Source organism: Pyxicephalus adspersus, chromosome 3, assembly GCF_032062135.1.
Source record: "Pyxicephalus adspersus chromosome 3, UCB_Pads_2.0, whole genome shotgun sequence".
NCBI lineage: Eukaryota > Metazoa > Chordata > Amphibia > Anura > Pyxicephalidae > Pyxicephalus > Pyxicephalus adspersus.
In genome coordinates, this window is record NC_092860.1 from 52,940,063 (window position 1) to 52,963,911 (window position 23,849).

The window sequence follows — 23,849 nt, forward strand, 5'->3', positions numbered from 1 at the left end:
AAAATTGTGTATGGAAAATTATTTTATTTTTTTGGAGCACTTTACCTACTAAATAGTAGCAAACATCATGTCTCGTACCAAAGTGTTTTCTTTTATCTATATGTTAGGATGCAGCATTTATTAAAAAGCAGCATGGTATCTAATTTTAACTCTAAGGCTTTAACACAAACCATGCCTCTTATTATTATGTTTTTAGCTAGGTTAGCTAAGCGGACATCTAGCCTGTGTGAGGACGTTGTTCCCAAGGAACCATCCTAATAACATTGTTTCCCAAGAAAATCTGTGCTGTTAGCAAGAGGTTAAAATTCTACCTACTGTGTAACATATTCCTAAAGGGTTGAAGATCAAAAAGAGAATAAAAGCTAAGATTGGAATAAGGAAGAGAGATAACAGTTTGAAATGTGTTAGCAGGCAAGAGGTGTTTTTAACAGAATGGAGAGTCTCCAACAGCTTTTAATTACCAGTAAGAGCTATGGCGGCAGAGTGAATTAATGCAGTGACACTTCACTTGCTAAAATGCTGTGTTGCGGGGATTTCTCAGATGTGTACAGCACTGTACTCTGCCACATTTACATTACATAATACATTTTAATTTATTTTTCAATTGCTGAATAAATGGTGGCAAGTGCATCATTTTGTAAGTGTAAAGTGCACCCATATCATTAATATTTACTTTTAGAACTTATAATGAACACCTGCATTAGCAGATTGCAATATAATTTTGAATGTATGAATAATAATTTGATTAATAAATGGTACTGTCCAGCCAGAAAATTTGTTATAGTTTTAAATAGAGCACTGAAAGGGGGATTCCTTTCCAGAAAAGGAAATGAGAGAATATCTATCTAAAATGAATATATTTCTCACCCTAGAGAGCATCCCAGGAACAATTGTCTTCATTGGAAGATCAAAACTTGATCAAACATTAAAATATCAGATTTTTATGTTAATTTGATATATTTGCATTAAATCACATCAGGGCAGTTTTACCCATCTTTTTAATGGTAAACAGTCAGCAAAGAACACACACAGAAAGGCACAAACCATGTTTGTAGCCCAATCAGGAGGTAGAGCCTTCTTAAAACTGATGTGCTGTGATAGCCTGAGATAAGGGTAATTTTTTCTCCAAAATGTAACATTACTTTAGGATAAGCCCTTAGTAAGTTAGTTGGTGATGATCAACTGCACATCAGTTGCTTTCACTTTATTTACAGAGACTGATTAGCAAACTTTGTTTTGTAGGGTTTCAACATAAAATATCTCGTTAATTAAAACATTTTGAGTTCTAAAGCTTTGAAATACAAATATCAAAGAGAACAAATTTTTGTCTATAATGAGTTTTTAAGTATAGCTAGCACAAAGTTTGAATGCCTCTTGATGTAAGGTAATACTATGAATGCATTTGCAAAAGATAGTTGTAAATATCTGAAAGGCAATTCATATACATTTAAAGGTACAATATAAAATTAAGCAACAGATTTATTATATTGTACTCTTGGGGTGGATACAGGGAATGGAATCCTATAACATCCTATTCATAGATCTTCCTCTGCCCTACCTATTATCATTGTAGCTTTCACTTTGTATTGTATGGCCTTGCCCCCTTTACTGACCTGTGCCTTGTTTTCAATATAATACAAGCCAGTCAGGAAATCTTTTTATTCCTTAAAGCATTTAGAATGCACAATGGTTCTGCTTAAAAATGCTATATGATTTTTTTAAGTCCTATTTTTATTAGACAAATATACATTTATAAAGGTAATGAACAAACAAAAAAAAACAACGGGTAAAACAAAAAAAGAACAAGAAAAAATAGATAATAACTAGAATGCAACAATACAAAATTGAAGAAAGAAAACTGTGAAACAATAAGAGAAAAATAAACATGATGAAGAATAGACTTTCAAACCACGCAAGCCAGCATTCCCAGCCAAACTCAGCTATCTGAAGATTTAAAACCTGAATGTTCGCTAATATGACACAAAAGAATTGCTAGGTACAATTCAAGAAATACATTAGAACAATGAGAATAGCGGTAATCACAGTACACGAGACCAATGTACCATAAAAACAGCCCAGGTTGACTATAGAAATAAAAAAGAAGAAAGACAGGAAAAGAAGTAGAGAGAAAGAAAAAAGGCTTTATGATTTTTTGAACTGCTCTCATCCTTTGTTATATAGCAATGCTTATGCATAATTGCTTTGAATATAGATGCCAAATTGTAGATGTCTGACATGCTCATTAAAAGCTTCTGTGCCTGAGATGCCTGCTGTCCTACAAAAACACATTTTTAACCCTGGTGAGGTTATTCAATTACAAACTGTATGAGAAATAAATACATTTAGAGTTTGTATAGGAAAACTTTATAAATGAAAAACTATCTTTAATAAAATAAACAACAAGACAGCCAAAAAGCAGCAAACATAAACAGTAACATAGAGATTACTGTCCCTTGCTGGAAAATGAATAGAAGGGAAATTAATTTAACTGCATAGGCTACTTTATAGATCTACATGTGACCTTTTTCACAATATTATCATTAATTTTATTAAACAGGATTTATAAAGCCCCCAACATATTACGCAGCACTGTTCATTAAATAGGGGTTGCAAATGACAGACAGATACAAACAGTGACACAGGAGGGGACCCTGCCCCAAAGAGCTTACAATCTAGATCTAACATCAAATTTATCATATACCCTAATAACCACCAAATAGGGGTAAAATAGACTAATAATGGTGTTATATCTGAATACTGTTACAGGAAAATTTGAAGGATCCCCTGCACAGCTAAAAACTGTGCACCCCAGCAATGTGTCTTTCTGTTCATTTAGTAGCTTGTAATATATGGAACTGCAGGGATTTCAATTATTTTAAAAACATCAACATTCATTAATTCTACATTAAAAAAAACACGTTTCAGTATTTTTACATACTATTCTCCAGTTTAGCTGCCTTCTTGAATCATGTGTAATAAAAATGCTACTTTTTGGGATTTTTTGTGCAAGTAAAACCTTTAATTTAGACATTTAAGAGACAAGAGATGGAGCAACATTAATAAGCAGTCAAAATGTGGAAGAGATCAGAGAATGAGGAAAGAGGTTTTGCAAATACATAGGTAAAACACATCCCTAACAAACCTATTTTTACTATAAGTTGTGAGTTTTTGATGAAAGTCTAATCACTTTTAAACTATTGGGTATGTCCCTTGTCTGCCATTCATCTGACTTCTCCTTGTGTCATTATTCAATGTCAGTCTATCTCTTCTGTGTGTCTGATCAATATCTAGTCAATATTATGTTAACTGATCCTACTTAGGGCATCAGCTGGAAGATAACCAATAATCCTAGACAGAAAGGCACCACTGTGCACCAGTAACAACATGCCTGGATTGCTTTTATAAAACAGGAAAGGAAGTTGTCCAATATTTGCTGGGACACATTTAACAGTTTTGCATAGAAATCTAAACCTCCTTTTGAATGGTTTGGTACTCAGCAGGGACCAAGGAATCATAGTCACAAGGCAATATACTACATTTTATATTATAATCAGCACCACTTTGCACATTCATTTCATAACTAAGCTACAAAAAGCTTGAGCTAAGACCAGACAACCAAAGCCAGAGCATCAACATTTCCTGCAAATGTAATTGCATAGATCCCACATTTTGTTCAGATGACTTATTAAGCAATGTATTAAACATGTTGATTTTTTAGTTTAAATTAATATTACACAGTATTTATATAGCGCCATCATATTACGCAGTGCTGTACAAAGTCCATAGTCATGACACTAACTGTCCCTCAAAGGTGCTCACAATCTAATTGTCCCTACCAGTCCAAGGTCAATTCTGAGGGGGGAGCCAATTAACCTAACTGCATGTTTTTGGGGATTTGGGAGGAAACCCATGCAGACACGAGGAGAACCTGCAAACTCCATGCAGATAGTGCCCTGGCCAGGATTTGAACCTGGGACATGCAAAGGCAAGAGTGCTAACCCCTAAGCCACAATAAATGGGAGAGTAAACACAGTTCTTTTCCATACAACTACATAATGCATACAAAGAATAAGGGAGAAGGGCCCTGGGTCATAAAAGCATGCATGGTATTAGTAGCAGGTGAAGGAGAAAGGAAACCTGAAAAGATTTGGCAAAAGCCCAATTGTAGTCAGAAATTGATATGCATTCAAAAAGACATTGTACAAGCAATCTCTGAAAGGTCTGTCACTAAGGTCTGTATAGAGAATCTTTCACTGAGTGGTCTATCATTCTGCAATGGAGAATCTGTTACATAGTTTTTTACTAGGTCTGTCACCAAGGGGTCTGTTATTGAGGACTGCACTTGGGGAGTCTGTCATTGATGGGTCTCTCACTGGGTCTGCACTGGGGGTCTAATATGGAGGTCTGTACTGGGGTCTGTCACTAGGAGGTCTGTAACTGACGTCAGAACTAAGAAGTCACTGAGGGGTCTATCATTCTGCAATGGAGGGTCTGTTACATAGTTCTTTACTGTGTTTGTCACCAAGGGGTCTGTTATTGAGGAATGCACTTGGGGAGTCTGTCATTGATGGGTCTATCACTGGGTCTGCACTGGGGGGTCTAATATGGAGGTCTGTACTGGGGTCTGTCAATAGGAGGTCTGTAACTGACGTCAGAACTAAGAAGTCACTGAGGGATCTAACACTGCTATAGGGGGGAGGTCTGCTATAGGGGGGAGGGTGTCTGGTAAAAAGTTCTTTACTGGAGGTTGCTAAGAGGTCTGCACTTGGATGTCTATTACAAAGAGGGTCTACACCCAAGTGTCCGTCAGAGTTCCACACTGTCACTAAGTGGTCTGTTATTGAGGATTGCACTGGGGGTTCTGTCACTGGGGAGTATATCACTGGAAGGTCTATAATGGAGGTCTGTACTAAGAAGATTGTCATGAAGGGGGTCTGTCACTAAGGTCTGCTCTTGGTGTCTGTAAGAGTTCTGCACTGAGGGGGTCTGTCACAAAGGAGTCTTTCACTGAGCTCTGCACTGGGGGTCTGTACTGGGGGTCTATTCCTAGGAGGTCCATCACTGAGGTGAACTAAGCCATCTGTCGTGAAGGAGGTCTGTCACTGAAGTCGGTCATGATAAAGGTCTGTCACAAAGGCAGTCTAATATTGAGGGCTGCACTAGGGGTCTGTCATTAAGCAGTCTTTCATTGAGGTCTATACTGGGGGTTTGTTGCTAAGAGGTCTCTTATTGAGGTCTGCACTAAGCCATCTGTCATGAAGGAGGTCTGTCAATGATGTCAGTCATGAAGGAGGTCTGTCACTAAGGCAGTCTAATATTGAGGGCTGCACTAGGGGCCTGTGATGAAGCAGTCTTTCATTGAGGTCTATACTGGGGGTTTGTTGCTAAGAGGTCTCTTACTGAGGTCTGCACTAAGCCATCTGTCATGAAGCAGGTCTGTCACCGAGGTTTGCACCTGGGTATCTGTCACTAAGGGGATCCACAATTGATGTCTGCACTGGGAGGTCTATTACAGATGCCTGTACTGGTGTCTGTCACTGAGGTACGCACTAAGAAGTCTGTCATTAAGAGGTTCTGTCACTGGGGTCTGCAGTTGAGTCTACTATGGAGGTCTGTGGCTAACAGGTCTGTCACCAAGGCTTCTACAACATACCGGGCATAGAATTAGATTCCATAAAATGTACCCCTATACACTATACACCATGCCTGATTTCTAGTGCTATTTAGTCATTCCATTATGACAATGGTTACATGGAGTCTACAGAAAATACTTTGGATGAACAAACTGAAGATGGGTATTGGTAAAAACTTCCCAATTTTTTATTTTGAAGCAAAAACTGACAATTCACTTTTAAATGCTGTAGGCTTACACTTCCCTACTTTGGGAAGAAAGCATAAAAATCTTGATACATTGTAACATTTTCAGTCACAGCCTTCCTTACAAGAATGAGGTATTTCCATATCATATACATATAGCTTACAGTGAATGTATAAATGTGAACCTTTTGTTCTGTGCTGTATTACCTTGTTTCGCTCTGTGTGATACTCTATTGCCCTCTGCTGGTCACATTTGAATTCAGTATCTGCAGTAGAAATTAATGAGAGGGAGACTGACCAATAGCAGGCGGGTATGTAAATCTTCCCGGACTGGAGGCTTGGAACACAAGCTGAGCCGCGTATGCTGTGAAATGCCGGGCGCACTTTACGGCAGTACAGACAGTGCTGGCAGCATGGTGGAGTCAGTGATATGTGCAGACACTGTCAGCAGGTCAGGTATATTGGCTGCTGTTACTTTGTATGCACTTTTAGTCTATAACTATTCTTTTTATACATGGTGCTGTGTTTAGATTGTAATGGGCTCTGTATTCTAGAATGAGGCCATAGATCAGCATAGAGATCAGTAACGTGTTCTGTGTGTAATGTCTGTGTATACAAATGGCATTTTAAAGTGATTTCTCATAAGTCAATAATTTTTATTTTCCATGGAATTACTAACTTGTTCATTTTACAGTGGCTTGCCAGTGATTTGTAGCAGCTAATAATGTTGGATGGGTCTGTAGCCGCAAAATATTGCACCAATTCTCCAGTGGCCATAGTGATCACCTGGCATCTTACAAATTGCTGATTGTTGCTGGCATTAACAAATTGACATGGTAGGGCTGCTATGAATTTACCATTCGACGTGGCACTGGGAAGTATAAAGGCTGGGACTTCATCTTTCAGATCAGTAGTCGCCAATTAGTAGTCCACAAGGAAAGTTTTGTGGTCCACAGAAAAATTTGGACATTTTTTGCCATTTTTATGTTTTATTATAAAACAAAAATATTCTTATAAATTCTTTTATTCTGAATGACAGTTTTCGTCTTTATATTGCACTAAATTCACAATCTGTACTAGAGAGGAAAACAAGGGAGGCGCAGCGTGACGTCATTGTAGCCTTAAGTTGTATGAGGCAACCATTACCGAGCCGTACGCTTCAGTATTGTTTCCACCATTACAACAGTCACCCCGCTCCGCCAATACCGATTTTTATCTGGTTGTTTTATTTGTTTATTTCTCAGATGCTCCTTTAGGTAAGTATGACCTTACATGTGTATTTTCTTTAATTGTTATATTTAATGGCATCAAATAGTTTGACTTTGATAACTATCATTTCTTGTTTGGTCTTAGATTCGAAAGAAGTAAACACATAATGAGTGAGAAAAAGCAAACAAATATTTTGCATTTCTTTAGTAATACCAAAGATAATGCAACTAATGATAATAGTAACAATAGTAATACTTCACTAAACTGTGAGCTGATCAATGAATCAGAACCTCCAACAGTCTTCCAGGCACCATTAGGAAGATCATTACTTTACAAATGTATTTATCTTTTTTTAAAAATTCATATTAATGGTCTGCGGGTTTTAAAATGATGAATTTAGTGGTCTGTAAGGTTGGCAACTGCTGTTTTTAAATATATAATTTTGCAGACACTCATACTCATCCAGTTGTTTCAGCACAAAGTCATTGGGACTGACTGACGTACAAGGTTTAGGCTGTTCACATAGCAAAGTTATTTATCACTCTGCAAGGGAATCACTTAGTGAATGTGATGAAAACTTGTGATAGAAAAACCCAATCACATGCAAGTAAGTAAAATGATTTGAATTCTGCTCACAATTAGATGTGATTGGCAATACTTCACCCTATTCAGCTCTATTGTATTTTATCCAATTCCAGCTATCATAGGGGTCAATGACCCCATCTTTGATGTCAGATTCTGCAGTTCATATAAAAAGATTAAGGCATAAGCCTGTGTCTATTGGCTTTCATAATCATGCATGATCACATTTTTTATTTATGGTACAGTTCAGTTTTGGAGCATTCATTTGTGATTTGATATTATATTTTGTGCATGACTTGCTTAGAACATTGATAGCTTGTATTGATATACCACAATGAATAAAATCCACTGGGCAGATTGTGGAAGCAGCTTGTTGAGCTCATGGCTCATTAATGTTCATATATGGAAAAATGCTGGTCATACAGATGAATTTATAACTGTTTTCAAAATGTTCAGTCTGTGTTCACTTTCAGTTGACCACAGGACAATGTACAGCAAGTATCATACCACCTGCTTTAACAGATGGTATCCAGAGATAAACTGGCAAGTTGATTTATAAATATGGCTGGTTGGATGAAGAGGATGTTAAATACATCATGTGTATTTGCCCATTTTTCTTCTCACTGTTAATCATTTTATCTTCAGGGTGAGTTCGGTTCTCCAGAGAGATGTCAAGCAGTTTGGAAAAAAGTTCCTCTTTGACCGCAAAGATGAGACCTGTTGGAACTCTGATCAGGTACAGTTATGGTGACCTTTGATCTGGCAGGCATTTTAGTATTAGAATAACCATTACAGCTTATATATATATATATATATATATATATATATATATATATATATATGGAACCTGTTAAGTTTAGGGCCTTTTTAATATTTTTTAAATATCACAGTTTTAAATATCACACATGTAACATTGTAGATAGGTGTAAAGAATCCACAACAATGATCTCTATGATCTCCCTATTTGGTCAGTTTGATATGCCAAAAAAAAAATATTGTAAACCTCATAATGCTGAAATGTGGATCGTGCTTCATAGGCTTTCTTTTTGATTTTTAAACAAGTGTAGTGCAATAGAGATTTTTTTGGGAGTTGCATTACCAACTTTCCTGCAGTGAAAGAACTCTCTGTTTTATTAGTCAGAACTTCATTGGGGAATGTAGGCTTCATGCATTGGACTGCATTTTATGAATGGGCAGACTGCCATTGCTGTGTATTTTAAGAAGAGGAATGCAAACAAGCACGTAAGTATGTTTTATTGCAGAAGGAACATCATTAGTCTTTTCTGCAATACAAATCCTGCCTGTTCAAATTTTTTAGATGTGGAACTATAGTTGCATTTTTAATGTTGCAGCTTTGGGTCTCTGATTCTGATGATTTAGACTTGAGGTCACTTACACAATACAAGAAAGTTGTCAGTCAAAGCTTTTATAATCTTACTGATTCTCTTTAAAATGGCCATTATGAAAGACATATAAATGTCATATATATGTTATATTTGTACGGCTCGCACCTTTAATACCATCTAGTTTACCTTTATTGCCTTTAAGATTTCAGCATTGTGCATGGATAGAGTAAATAAAATGCTTGAATCTTTTATCTATAATTTTGACAGAAGAAAACTAGAATTAAGAAAAAATCCTCACCTTATGAATGTGTCTTCTTGTTCCAGGGGTCATCCCAATGGATCTCACTTGAATTCCCTCAAAAAGTCAGTGTGTCTGAAATCCATATACAGTTCCAAGGTGGATTTTCCAGTAGAAACTGTATTTTAGAAGGTAGGAAATGATCTCGGACTTTGTGGGGAAATGATTAAAGTTCATGGAACCCCAGCTTATTGAGTTACATTTGCTGGGTGTGCATAAAACAGAGCATGTAACTTCAGGGATGCATTCAACCATACATAGCATGTCACATTGTGCAGGCAGTGTCACCCTAAAGATATTTATCAGCGGTGGGGATGAGGGTATTTAATCTATGTATTTAGTAGTTTGCCTAAAATTCAGCTTGAAACAGTGATAAAATATAATGTTTGTAATAATTATATTCATTTGCAGGATGCCTTAAAAATGAAGAATTGGTGACAATAACCGAATTTTATCCAGAAGACATCAATGCCCTTCAAATATCCTTTTTTTGAGCATGCCAGTTGCCAGATTTCCACAGGTATTTAGCTGAAATATGTGGTCACCATAGAGATTAAAGTAAAGTTCACTCTACCGAAAATAAGGGAACATGGCATTGCTTCTTATCTGTGCTTGCTAAGCCTTAGAATAAATAAATGATATCTAGTACCTGGTGTAGCTACCAGTATCTGGGGCACTGACATTTGTCTGAGCTATTGCAGTGCAGACAGCAGAGTATTCCTCAGGTAAGTGAGATGATGACCTAGGAGGTTTACATTTCACAGTATGGAAACACACTAGTAAAATGCTATGGAAAACAGAAAACATTTTAGTAGAATTGAGAGACATATTACTCTCTTTTTATGTGTACTTATTTTTTTTATTTTATTTTTTAGTGTAGGTGTACAGTAGTTTTATTCATTGTCATTCAGTATTATTTGCCCTAATTAGGCCATTGGAACTAGTGCTTAATTTTACCCATCTGACCTAATGTTTCTATATGCTACTACTAATTGTATGTCAGTGTGAAAAGTGCAAGGAATAATGTGGACCCTGCCCAGTTGGCTCTGTTGAACTATAGCATCCCTGTGGAGAGAACTTTTCACAATGTAAATTGTGAACCAATAAATAAGGCTAAATTGATTTCTTGGGTTTACACGGGGTACATCCATTGCTGCTAGCAATGTACATCACTAGCAACACTGGCTTATTACCAAACCTCCCAGGTTTGTTTACCATTCTTCTCCCAGCTCAGGGCTCTGACATTGCCCCCATGAAAAAGTCATAAAGTGCTATAAATATTAAAAGGTAAAATATAATAAAAAATACTTTTTCAAAAGCACTTACACCTGTCCCTATACATAAGAATATGTGTACCTGCAACATATACGTATACATTATTAAACATTGCATAAAACATGCTAGTTATTGCTTTGCAAACTGGAGTGAGGGGGGAAACTTTATTTAATTGGCCCGGTTTTGCAGGTGCACATGGGTTATAGGCATGACATTTTTCATAACATCTTACTTGACACATTCTCAACTTTATATATTACAAAAGAATGTGTTTGTGTGCACCAACAATATTTTGAGTGCATTTGTATTTAAAAGGTTTGATTAGCAGTTGCACAAATGGCATATGACCCAAAAAAACTGCAACCACTACAATTTAATTCTGAGGATTCTCTGCTTTAAAAAACATATAATGAGTTGAATGATCAGAAGTTATTTTTTAGCACTTATTATTTTTAATATATTTTTTAATATATGTTTATTACTTATATGTATGTAATAAACAGATATTCCAAAACACTTTCAATGGTATATTTACCTGAAGAAGCTTGGAAAACAGGGACTGGCTCAACGTTATCAGCATTAGTAGATAATGTTAGCTGCCTATATCTCTGTATCTGCTGATGGCATGTAGTTTTCATTAAAAAAAAGTTTCATAATGTCCTCGGTTAACATTGGGATATATGAAATTTGGAAAGAAATCAAATGCAACTCAGTCAATGAGCATGAAAAACCTTGCTTGCAGTTTGATAAAAATAAAAAAAATCACAGGGTGCTCTATTATCTGCGGACAGTCAGACAAATTTGCCATCCTTTCTGATCTGTACTGCAAGGGACACAAAGAAGACAAGCCAGCTCAGTATTCTAATAAGGATAAAAGACCCTGGTATTTGAATAAACATACCTGTACAAAACCTGTATATTATTTCTGGACCAGGGATTTAAAACCATTTTTTTTTCTATATATGAAAAAACATGGTGAACAGCCTATTTTTATTTAGTAAATTGACCCATCTGCTTCATAAGAATCAGTGCATTTATGAATTATTTTATTTTTGTATTGCTTAAAATGGGGACTAGACTAGAACTTATTTCTTATTGAGTGTTTTTTAGGGCAAAAAAATAAATTAGAAACACACACAAATACATTTGATTACAAACAATACAAGTATTATCCCTTTATTTGCCCTGCAAGTTCAGAAAGGTACTGCTAGTTATTTACTCAACCTTATTCCCAGTGACAGATTTTTTCAGTTTACTGGAAACCACATACAGACGGGTGTGCATTATTTATACATAGTTATTGGGAGTTTTTGTAGCACTTTGGTGCAGTAGACATCAGATCCAAAGTGAGTACATAACATAAACTCATAGTTAGGGTTTTCATACAATTTTAAAGTGTCCAGTCATTACTGGGTAAGTGAGGATGGGTAAGTTCTTATATATAAAACATTTGTTAACTGTTCAGTGCAAGTTATGCACAGTGTTGTAGATAAGTGAAAGTTTTGTCACTGCTTTCAAATTATGTATTTTCCCTAACTCCTGTGCTCCACAAATTTGTATTCACAGAGCACTGCGTTGAAAAGTTGCGGCTTTCTTTCCCAAGCAGCACTGATTTCTTTGGAAGGATCATAGTTTATCACCTCGATATAGTTGGCCGCAAGCCTTGAGTATGTTACTCGAACATGCATTTGAATAATAGTTCATTCCATTATTACTAAATGCTACATCACTCCTGCTTGCTTATCAACTAAAGAGGGAGTAATGAGCACAAAATTAGAAATTTTAGGAAGGTAAGCATTTGCCAAAAGGGATCACATGCCCTGCATATTGACAATTCCTTTGTTTATAGCCATTATGAAGGTATAGAAAATATATTTTATGGGTTTATTTAAAGCTACCCTGTGTGACAACAAATATAAACCTAATCATTTAAAATGCATGGAAGATTATGTGCTTCTGTCTGGTTGATTGGTAATGTTGAACTGAAGAACTATTCAGTCACTTCCTCCTATTTTATAGAGAGTCTTCTTGTTCTGTGCACATCTGTTGTATACATGTTCAAATTATTCTAAGTGTATTATGAGTCTAAAAGCAGATGCATACGAGGGGGTGCTGAGAAGTTCCTGGCTTTGCCCCCTTCCAGATGAAATAGAAAAATGAGTGTGGGGACATATGACAGCCTAATATCTTAGTATGTAACTGTGAAAATATCAGGTCTTTGTGATTCTTAAAACAGTTTTTTCTTTTAGTGAGAAGCTGTAAGCAGAGGCACAAGCAAGTTTCACGTCGTTGGAATTATGGGCTGTCATGAAGTTTTTGTTTCTCCAGGGAAAGTCACACAAAGGACATTCACACTGAGATGTCACAAACACTGGGGGAGAAGTGTCCTTCCTTTCCCTGGAGAAACAAAAACTTAATGATGGCCCATAACTACAACGACGTGAAACTTGCTTGTGCCATAACAGCTTACATACTAAGATATTAAGCTGTCATATGCCCCCACACTCATTTTCCTATTTCATCTGGAAGGGGGCAAGGCCAGAAACTTCTCAGCACCCCCCTCGTACACGTTGAACAGGTATGACATACCTTGAGTACATGCATGTAGACAAGAAATGGCTGCAGGGATGCAGATATTTAACCAAGGATAAAAAATGTGAAGTATTTAAAAATCGCCAATTGTTTATGATGCACAGTTGTCCCCAGTATCTGTCTTTAGACAGAATGTAAAAGGGTAAAGAGTAATCTCCCAAAGGGACACTGTTAACACAAAAAACTGACAAGGCTTTAAACCCATAACTATATCCAAAGCTAAAAAGGTTTTTGATATGCATACACTTTAGGGGTAATTTGTAGTGAAACTGTTATTTATGTGCAGTGCAATGCATTGCGGTGCCATTTATTTAGAATAGCATCCAAACTCTCTGTGCAGTAGATGGTGGTAGATCCACACAACAACACCCATCACACGATTTTGTCAAAAAAAAAAAAAAAAAGTCTAATGTTCTGTTGGTATACACTGACCGCTCTAAATGAATAATCTGTCCTAATGCAATGTGCAAAATCACTTTAAATCTGGTGGGACACAGCTCCTTAAAAGAAAAAAAAAACTTTTGTGGATAGGGTGGGGGGGTCACTAGAACTCCTGCCAGACTGTATTTCTATCTATGTCCTTGGTGCAGAGTTTGTAAAACCATTGTATCGGAATAGGAAGTAAGGTGAAATATTTCCATTGTAGCAAGAAAAACAGAAGTTCTACTATTTCTTAAATCTACCCAAACAAAAAGCTTTTGACTTGACTATACTTTACCATTCCTGGACCTATAACATAGCAAATCTTTACGTTTTGAGTCCAAGCCCCACTTTACAACACAAACTTGATCGGTTCAGCACAACTTCCATTTGAACTTTTCCAGACTAGGAATCTTGTTTACAAACTGTACACACACAAAATGTAAAAAAATCCAATGCTTTATTTTTCAAAACATAAAATCATTCTGTTTAAAGAGATAGAAAGTCCTTTCAATAAAGTATACATAAAAATGATGTCATCCAAAATACCTTCCTATTATGTATTTACACATTACTTTGCAGAATCATAATCTCTCGGTAGCACATTTGTCTGTTCACAGTTCTTTTGTTGTGGCATTACATATCCTATACATTTGCACTGAAGCTATGATTAGGAACTACAGGTACAAAATGTTTTGTACATAAATCATGTTAAATGCAAAACACTTTTAGCTGGAATCATTTTTTTCCTGGTGCTGTAGTAGTGAACCAACCTGAATGTTTGGTCTAATTTATAATATATCATTCAACCTCTCTCAATGAGGGCTTTTTTTTTACTATTGATCCCCATCATTATGCATGTCAAATCAGATTTTTCTCTTTCGGGTACAAGCCTTTGTTACTCAAAGAAAAGTGATATCACATATAAAATAATGTATTATTAACTTTACAACTCATTTTGTACGCATGTTTTTATGGAAGACATGTATTCTGAACTATAAATAGTTGGTAAAACCAGGTTATATATCAATGCTGAAAAAACACAGTTGTGCTTTAATTTTAAGACCCTGTTTAAACCTAGTGATAAGTATGCTCATTTATATTCATTATTCCACTTTCCAGTGTGACCAAATAGTCTGACCTTTGCTGCTGAGCACTGTTCAGGAAACCAATGCTAAATTTTTCTGTGACCGTTTATTAGTAAATGTTTGTGTGGTAGAAGAAATTTGGCTTGTTGGGTGCCTGATTACTTCTCTTATGACAAAATGTATCTCATTGTCTTGTGAGTAATTTATTGGATGTTCAGATATTGGTGAATTGTTTCAGTAGGGAAAGGATGAAATGAATACTGCTACACATACTGTAAAATGCTATGTAATAAATAAAATAAAGTGACCCTGTAAAATACCAGTCTTCCATATCTCTATCTCTGTTGCTTTTATTTGCCTAGAACGAGAATAAAGTAAAGTGCTACTCCAGGTCTCAATAATATAGCTTATTTCAAGCCCAGATGAATGCCCACGTTCATCTTACAGAGGAAGAGAACACAGGGCAACACTTTGCTGAAAGGTAAGACTGCATTAATACACACAAGAGTCAGATTGTTATACATAAACATGGTTTTGCAAAATAGTAAGTGATATACTTACTATATTATGTAAATGATGGACACTGTGCAAACTGCCTAATAAGCTAACACTTGGGATTTCAATACAAATGTGTTCCCCAATAAAACTTAAATTTTAACTTGGATACAAACTTCAGCCCTTACATGCATGTCAAACATCCCTGGTTAAGAGCTTTGATAAATCCTAGATTTGTTTCATGCATCTGACCAACATTATATGTGACTGATACATACATTTAGGTAAATAAAGCAGTTGTCATATGAGACATCAGATGAGCTAAGACAGCTTTCCTATGAAAAAATACAGAGGCTAATGTTTTCTTACAGATGATCCCTAGGGTTTAAAGGCCTCTAGATCAGGGGAACAGATGTACACATCTCATCCAAAACTCTTTAAATATGGAGTTCTAAAATGAAAGGATGACATGTTGTACAGCACGATAATGGATTTAAAGTTGCCGATCCATGCTGGAGTTACAGAAAAAGATATGCTAAGATGCCACCTAAACAGGCCCTCCATCATCATGGCCGGGCAAGGCACATTTTCAAATGACAGCGGTTAACATTCAAGTACCATTCTTGCTGCCCAATGCAAGCTATAGAATCCTTATTCGTTATACAGTGTTAAAGAGGCTGATTAGATAAGGATGCTCCTTTACCGAGTGTGCATTCTCCTGTTCAGTGCTTCAATAAAGTCTATTCTCCTACAAGAAAAATGCCAGCTTGCTTAGTATATGCTGTAGCATTTTGTCCATGACCTTTGTCAGATTTCTCAGTAGATGAAGATGAGCTCATATATCTCTCTACTTATTCCTCTGGATTGTGTGTCACGCTTGGCTCTGAAACAATTTCAGGATGTGATGTTCAATGACCTGTTGGACTAGAGAAAGATTGTAACATCATAAGGTTAGGAAACAATCTCAAGTCAATTATTTTCTCTGTTTTTCTAACTCTATGTAAGCTCCTGGGGTTATGTCTGTCTTCCTTATCTCACTAGCATTACATATAACTTCAGCACAGAAACACTGTTACACCTACCAGCACAGTCCCTTTGCTTCAGCCCAGTATCTATACACTGTAATACACATACTTGCTCAACCTGAAAGCTAAACCATACAAACTAATATGGGAACTGTTTTACCTATTTCTGTCCATTCAGTTCCTAAAGGTTAACACAGTTTTTTCTCTATTGCACTTTATTTATACAGCTAGTTAATGTCCCTCCCCTAGCCTGTGATTGGACTGTGAAGGGTAAGAAGCACACTGACCTCATCTCTCAGCAACTTGGACTCTCTGATCAGCATGTTCATTATTGGCATTCAGACACAAATAGATGTGTCCTAAAAAACGGTCTACCTTTACGGCTTAGGACAGGAGTCTGCGGTATTTTGTGTAAAATAAGGCACTGACAGCATACAGCTTTTTTTTTTTTTTTTTTTTGAACTGCAATGTTTGAAACTTGTCCTGTATTTATATATATATATATATATATATATATATATATATATATATATATATATATTATATATATATATATATATATATATATATATATATATATATATATATCTTGAAATGTTTTTAGCAAGAAATGATCCACCGTAAGGGTTGGCTAAAAACTGCATGCTTACTTTATATTAAGTGATTTTTGTACCCATGAATGCCAACAATTATGAGAACAGCTTATTATTTAATGTAAATACTCTTTGCTAAAGTTTTTAGTATTAAATATACCTTTTTTATGACCAAGTGCCACAGCAAGATCCATAGGCGTGTATCCAGAATCTGCCTCCATAGTCAAGTCTGCTCCTCTGTCTGTGGGTATAACATACATATGTTCATAAGAAGGTTTAAATGCACAATCACTCATATTCAAGAATAGTTCAGTGAGACTAGCATTATAGAAGCATTGAAGTTGTTTATTTTTAATCTCCTTCTCTGTTATCAAGATGATACATTTCAATCCCACAATGTATCATTTAATATATTCCATATGTGTCACTTTATACTTTGCTAGCATTAGGCATTACAGTGGAAAAATGTGATTTAGTGCTTTTCTCTACACTGGTGACACTGATTTCCCAGATATGAAAAAAAACTTGTAGAAAAGGATATGGTCATATATTATAGCCCATGCACCCCTTCTCTCCCCAAAATAAACAAGACCACTCTACCATCACAAACAGGGTAAACATTTTAAAGTATTACCTAACAAGACCTCCACACATTTCACATGATTCCCTCTTACGGCATACAATAAGGGCGTCCCTCCATTCTGTAAGAAAAAGTTTTTTTAATGTAAGTAACTCACAGTTTGTGCATATGTCAAAATGAAGGACTTTTTTTTTTTTAAACAAGCACATCCCACATATTCACTCACCCAGTCGTAGATGTTGATGTCTACCTCCTTGTTGAGCAGCAGTGTCACAATGTCAGAATATCCTCCAGTGCTGGCCAAGGACAAGGCACTTTCCCTTTCCTTGGCCAGAATGTGTGGGTCAGCACCCTTTAAGAAAAAAAGAAAAATCATGCTGAGTATTTTACATGCCAGATCTGATCTTACATAATAGTTTAGTATGTCCAGTCTTGAAATATACCTTAGTTAGCATGTCATACTTTATTCAATTCAAAGGTATGCTATTCTATTATGTGCTGGATCCATCAAATTAAACAAGTGTTTGTCTGATCTCTTAAAAGTGTTTTATTTAAAATGTTTAAAATAATAATAGTCAAGACATAAAAGATAAACTAAAAAATACACAAGCAAAAAAAAAAAAAACATGTGACCATATATGAAATATGTAAATATCTAAGGAACATAAGATAAAACAAGCAATTTAAAAAGGAAAAAGAAAAAAATGGGGGGTGCAGGCAATTCAAATTCTTAACAGGGTACTATTAAAGGAGTCCCTAAAAAAAAAGGTAATCCAAAGTTGCCAAACACTAATGGATCAATAATGATGGTTATAATTGTAAATGGTCATAATAATCCAGGACAATTTTGTCCCTTCTGCAATAAAGGACCTGCCTATTTGCAATCTTTAAATTTTATAGTTTATTTAGTTTTGCATTTTTTTTTTGCAGTCCTGTACACATGTAGGTTTTAACAAGTGAATGATTTTTGCTTGAAAGTGACTTTAAATAAATTTTTCTCTCAGGGAAAATGTTGCTTTCCGCCCCCCACACTCTGGCACACACAGCTAGGCAATAATTACTATGTGCGCTGCATTTCTGTTACCTACTGGACTCCACATTCATATTTAAATATCATGTATGGATGCTTCAAGATCCTCTGAAGTAAGATTCCGTCGTTTTGTTAACAGATCATAAATACTAAATTGTGGATACTAGCAAGAATATCAGGCTGCCAAATTTTCTGGTACAATAAAAGGTAATATGAAAAGAGCTACCGTATATTTTTTGTCCCCCTGTTGGGAACTTTGACAATTCATATCATCACAGTGTCTATTGTTACAGAAGGAGAAAGAATGCCTTGCTTTAATTGTTTTTACTGCTTGTTGTACCATGGAATATGCTAGCACTTTAAAAATCTGTATTAATTATAATGATACCTAAACATTTTAGTGTACATAGTTTAGGTAAAAGGTATAGGTTCATTTCATTCAGGTTGTTTAGGTCAACATTTAAAGATCCAAGCATTTGCTCCATTTGCTATAAACAAAACCTTACCAGGTCCAAGAGATAACGAACAGTCTCAATCTCTCCAAAAGCAGAAGCCCACATAAGAGGAGTAAAACCTCGCTCATCTGGTCGATTTAGTAAAGTTTCATCTAGCAAAATAAAAGATTAAAGAGATTATAGGCTTGCCTAGCCCACTGCACACACAGTTACTAATGGGGTAAAATTAAAGGTGCCTACCTTTCTGCAGATACTCCTTAAGCTGAGTCAGCTCTCCCTGGGCTGCAACCTGATGTACAGATAGGGCTGGTAAAAAGGGATGAACAAACAATCAACAGTTTAAACATTTAAGAAGATGATTTTTCTGCTAGTAAATTATTCACTCTCTAAAAAAGTATACAACGACTAGGGATTTTTAATAGGCTTGCATGCCTTTTCGCATGGGATTGAACCTGGTTCATGCAAAGTGGTGAGAATGTATCAATGCCCCTTATTTTCACCTGTCAGCACACTTCCTGTTGTATGTTGACAATGTTCACTGCAACTATAAAGGAGAAGTGTTGTCACCAAGGCTGCTTACTACTGGTTTAGAATACATAACACAGCATAGAATAATATGATTACCACCATCCTTGTTATACAGATACAAATCTACAGACTGTTTGTAATCTAAATATGGTCAAAAGTATTTTAAATAGCAATGCATTTACTGTGTGAATTCACAGCATCAGGAGAACATGCTGAGCACCATATGGGATCATTTCATTAAATGCTAACAGTATTAGGAATTAAAACAGCAATTATGAACAAACTACATAGAGTTGGTCATGCTATTCTGAAATATATATAAGAAATAAGATATAAGAAAATAGTTACATAGTAATGGAATAAACAGAGACATTGGGGTCTATTTACAAAGCAGTGAATCTTACATTCTCTGTTGAAGAATCTTCCAGGTTCATGTGATTCAATGACAGTAACTGATTCTCCACAAGTAGATATTTCAGGGAAGATTCTCTGCTTTTAAATAGAGCCCACTCATGATACGGAGTTAGAATATGCGTGCAACAAAGAAATACAAAGCATACACAGCTCGGCCTAGGATGTAGTTTCAGAGCTCTATATAAATATTTGTGCAGTGTTAGACAAAGACACACTACAACTCGCTCGTGTACTTACAGTCCAGTGTGGCTGGCAACACAGATACCATGTTTCCACGCTGCCGATTGGTTAGAGTTGTCGAGTATTTCAATGGGCCAACTGTAGAGAAGAGAGAGAATGCTGTAATGTACCTTTCATAAACATTTAAAAATCCTTAGTCTTCTAGCCCATCAATCATTGCTTGTTCATTCTGTTAGGCGTAGATCAAAAGGACTTCTAACTAAAAACATGTAAGCAAATATAGCATAACTGTACATGATGCTATCATTATATAAATATGGCATATGTTATTTCTGATGATTGATCTTCAATGAGCATGTTAGGCTGATCCTATTAGATCACATAGAGGCTTTGGGTCTGTGTCTTACCAAGTAGTAAAGACAGAATTGGGGGGATACCTTCAGAGCCCATACCTTCAAAGCTACACTCCACGTAGGTGCATACTGCAGCTCTGTAATCACTGATACATCAGTTAATGCATTTTTGAATCCAAGAAGTGCAAGTACCTAAATTTGACTTGGTATCAACTTCTTGCAGTCTAATGTGAAGTGAAATGCAAGGAGCATGCTGAAAGAAGGAGAGAACAGTGAAAGAGGTATGAGCGCATCAATGTGCTGCTTCTATTTTCATTGCCTAGTAACAGATTAGGTGTGGTGAGAAGACAGAGTGAGGAGGAGACCTGAGAATCAAAGTAAAACTGCAGCAACGAAAAGTCAGGATAATATACATTTTACAGTCCAGATTGCTTGCTCCTCCAGGATTTTCCTTATTTACTTACCCTTCCAATATGTATCGATAAAAGCAGCCAAAACATTGGTGGCACCATCTCCTCTAGGACTTGGAAGAATGTGTACCCAACTGAACTATTAGCTGGTTTCCAAATAATGTACAGAAATGGTGGCACACTATAAACCCTTTGATATGTAGGAATTTTACTGCATATTGTAAGGTGGTGAAGAAGAGGGGAGGGGGGAATGTTTTACTCTTCATTTTATACAGTATGTTGGCCTTACCTTTGCAGGGGCTGCACTTATATTCTCAGGTAGGCTGGCGGATGTTTGGAAACTTTGAAGGTGTTCCTAATCTATTATTAATACACAAGATTTATATAGCGCCAACATATTACGCATCAATGTACATTAAATAGGGGTTGCAAATGACAGAGGATACAGTGACACAGGAAGAGGAGAGGACCCGGCCCTGAAGAGCTTACAATCCAGTTAACCAAAGTAAACAGGAATTATGTTTCTTTCAAATTCATACCATTCATATGAGTCACATCTTCCTCTGTGTCTGAGCCGCTCTGACTTGCCGGGTAAAGATGTAATATGACAGTGCTGTCATCATTAAGGGGAAAGGTGGTGGCATCTGCTACAGGATCTGCCATTTCTAGGGTAAAACAGAAGGAGTTTACATTAGGTAATAACCATATGCACTTAAAACAATTATTGATTTTGTTAAGACCCAACAAAATATTTTAAATATAAAATTACTGAGATCTGGCAATACCATTATTATCAGTAAACAGGATTTATATAGTGCCAACATAATACGACTTACAAATACCTTAGACTGTGTGAACACAGTTACTTGAATCAGATGAGGTAAAGAGATGCAAAACTAGTTGCAGGCTAACATGTCTTTTTCATTGTATGTATAGCCCAAATCTTTCTTTTTTTCAAGATTAGAACATGTGTTAGGTGTTTGTTACAGCCTCTGTCCCCACTACAGAAAATAACTCTCTATTTTTCCTGGTGGCCATTGTTGCTGAGCCTGTATAGGGATTTCCTCTCACTTTTTTTAGGTCCCAGGGATAGAAATAATGGGAATTTCCCCAATGAGACATAGACAGCAAAACAAATGAAACAGGTTCCAACCCTTCCCTATTCTGTTCAAAGCTAGATACCAAGTGTAACTATCATCAGATTTTTTCCTTTGATAAATGGGTATTGCTATTTTACATGTCAGTTCAGGGAATAATGCATTTAGTCCATTATCTAATTATAAATAAACATTTAGAGCTGGTAATGTTTAGGTGACTCTCTTCACCATATATGTTTGCATTGCACTTCATTCTTCACCGAGACCGAGTTGGACAATTCAGGGAAAACAATGTCATCAGATTTTTCTGACAGCATGTTATGAGACATCTGGTAACCCTAAAAATCCCCAGAGTATGATTGGGATTTATTAGGCTTTTGTTCACATGTGTGGTGCTGTGCGATAAACTGTTTCAGTTTAAACAGTGCACAAGAACATCAGACAAATGTATGGAAAGCAATGTCTTCATTATATGCAATGCAATCATTTCAATGTAATATTGCATACCTGTGTACTGCCCCACTGGTTGTAATGGTCAAAGCAATGCAGGTGCTGCACACTGTGATGTATCAGACAGCAGAGCACATTCATATAGTGTGAATGAGGTCTTACACTTCCCCGCCTTTCTATAATATCACTTGGTCTTTGTTAATGTGCTGACACATGGATTTAGTTTGACCATACATACTGCAGTGTTACCACTTGCATGACATTTTTTCCCACCAAAGTGACCACGTTAATTCATTATAACATGGTTCTATCATTTTTTTCATTCGTAAATTTCCTAAAATGTCTAAACACCCCAACATACTGCTTTGCATGCAGTGTGTTCTCTTTAAAGTTGAATTGCAGACAGAACCCAATCATAGCTCTGTATTTGAATGTAAAAGGTTATATTTAGCAATTCTTTTAGAAAAATGTAAACCCTAACTGAGGTTTATAATGCTAAAGAAGTGTGTATTGCAAATAATTGCTATTGTTTGAATATATTATTGTTTACCCTTTTTTATCCTTTGATGCATCTGAGTGCTGTTGATTCTGTGCAGCTACTTCCTGTCTACTTGCAATCCAGCAGAAGTGCCTTTGCCCTGATTTATTAAAGAGTGGAGAAGATAAACTATTATGCAAGAACCTGGGTGATCCAGCAATCCTGGATTGAATTTCTTAAAAATCATCTGCTATTGATTCGAATTTTTTTTTCCAATCCTGGACCAGATCCATTCCAGGTTTGCTGAATCATTCAGGTTCTCCCATGATAGTCTATCTTCTCCAGTCTTGGAGAGCTGTAATAAATCAGGCTCATTGTGTGGACTATGGACTCTGATGGCAGTAACCGTGGACCTTCATAACAGTGAAATAGCCACTATTCTCCATCAGTAGACAACACAACAGCGCAACTAGGAGTGTTGTCACCCTAACCTAGGAAATGCCTGAACAAGAACCTTCCGGGTGGGATCTAAATGATTTTTCTTTATTAAAAACTGCAGATTTGAGAATCTTTAACACACTGAAGCATTTATGTGACTATAGGTATCACTAGACACAAAATGAATATTGTTGGGGTAGGAAGAAGTGAGCACCACTGATGGAAGCACTATAGGAACACCAGCCTGCCTGTAAACAATGTAAGAGTTTAGTATTGCTCCAGGGAAATATTCATCATTTTCTGGGACTACAGTAAAGTTTCATGACAGGGGTAGCCCTACAATCCCCACCCTCTCCCTCTTTTACATGTCCTTGGTAACCACACAGACATTGTGTACTCCTCACACCCCTCTCAGTAATACAGAGTCACGTGCTGTTACCCATCACTGCTGCTTCTCTACCTCTACCTCAGCACGAGCTGTACACACACCAGGCACCTCTTCACATCTGCAGGGCTGCACTTCCTGGACAATGAATGTAAGCAGCTTCCTGATTGGACGACGCATAGTCCCCTTCTGATTGGCGGATTGTATCTCTGCCAGGCGTATGATGTGACAGGTATTAGTTGGTCTGTATGTATAGCCCTGCACACTGGGACTTGTAGTTCCACCTTCTTACGGTAAATAAATAACAGCAC

The 23,849-nt window shown here is 36.4% G+C and overlaps 2 protein-coding genes across 9 annotated transcripts; one reads left to right on the top strand and one right to left on the bottom strand.

Moving 5' to 3' along the window:
- Window positions 1–6,163: 6,163 nt before the first annotated feature.
- On the top strand, window positions 6,164–14,957 carry NR2C2AP (nuclear receptor 2C2 associated protein). 2 transcript variants are annotated; one of them, XM_072404618.1, is made up of 5 exons: window positions 6,164–6,268; window positions 8,254–8,344; window positions 9,279–9,384; window positions 9,664–9,731; window positions 12,078–14,957. In XM_072404618.1, exons 1-5 carry the CDS (start codon window positions 6,189–6,191, stop codon window positions 12,192–12,194), a joined length of 462 nt encoding a protein of 153 aa, XP_072260719.1. In that variant the 5' UTR covers window positions 6,164–6,188; the 3' UTR covers window positions 12,195–14,957. The 2 variants fall into 2 exon arrangements, with proteins under 2 accessions (XP_072260719.1, XP_072260720.1); XM_072404619.1 differs by having other exon boundaries at window positions 6,180–6,273.
- On the bottom strand, window positions 13,983–23,839 carry RFXANK (regulatory factor X associated ankyrin containing protein). 7 transcript variants are annotated; one of them, XM_072404610.1, is made up of 9 exons: window positions 23,643–23,839; window positions 21,230–21,355; window positions 19,985–20,065; window positions 19,046–19,111; window positions 18,857–18,957; window positions 17,547–17,672; window positions 17,375–17,441; window positions 16,901–16,981; window positions 13,983–16,046 (listed from the first exon to the last, which is right to left on the bottom strand). In XM_072404610.1, the coding sequence occupies exons 1-9, from the start codon at window positions 23,716–23,718 to the stop codon at window positions 15,994–15,996; spliced, it is 777 nt and encodes a 258-aa protein (XP_072260711.1). In that variant the 5' UTR covers window positions 23,719–23,839; the 3' UTR covers window positions 13,983–15,993. The 7 variants fall into 7 exon arrangements, with proteins under 7 accessions (XP_072260711.1, XP_072260715.1, XP_072260716.1 ...); XM_072404614.1 differs by having other exon boundaries at window positions 23,620–23,763; XM_072404615.1 differs by having other exon boundaries at window positions 23,560–23,756.
- Window positions 23,840–23,849: the final 10 nt, after the last annotated feature.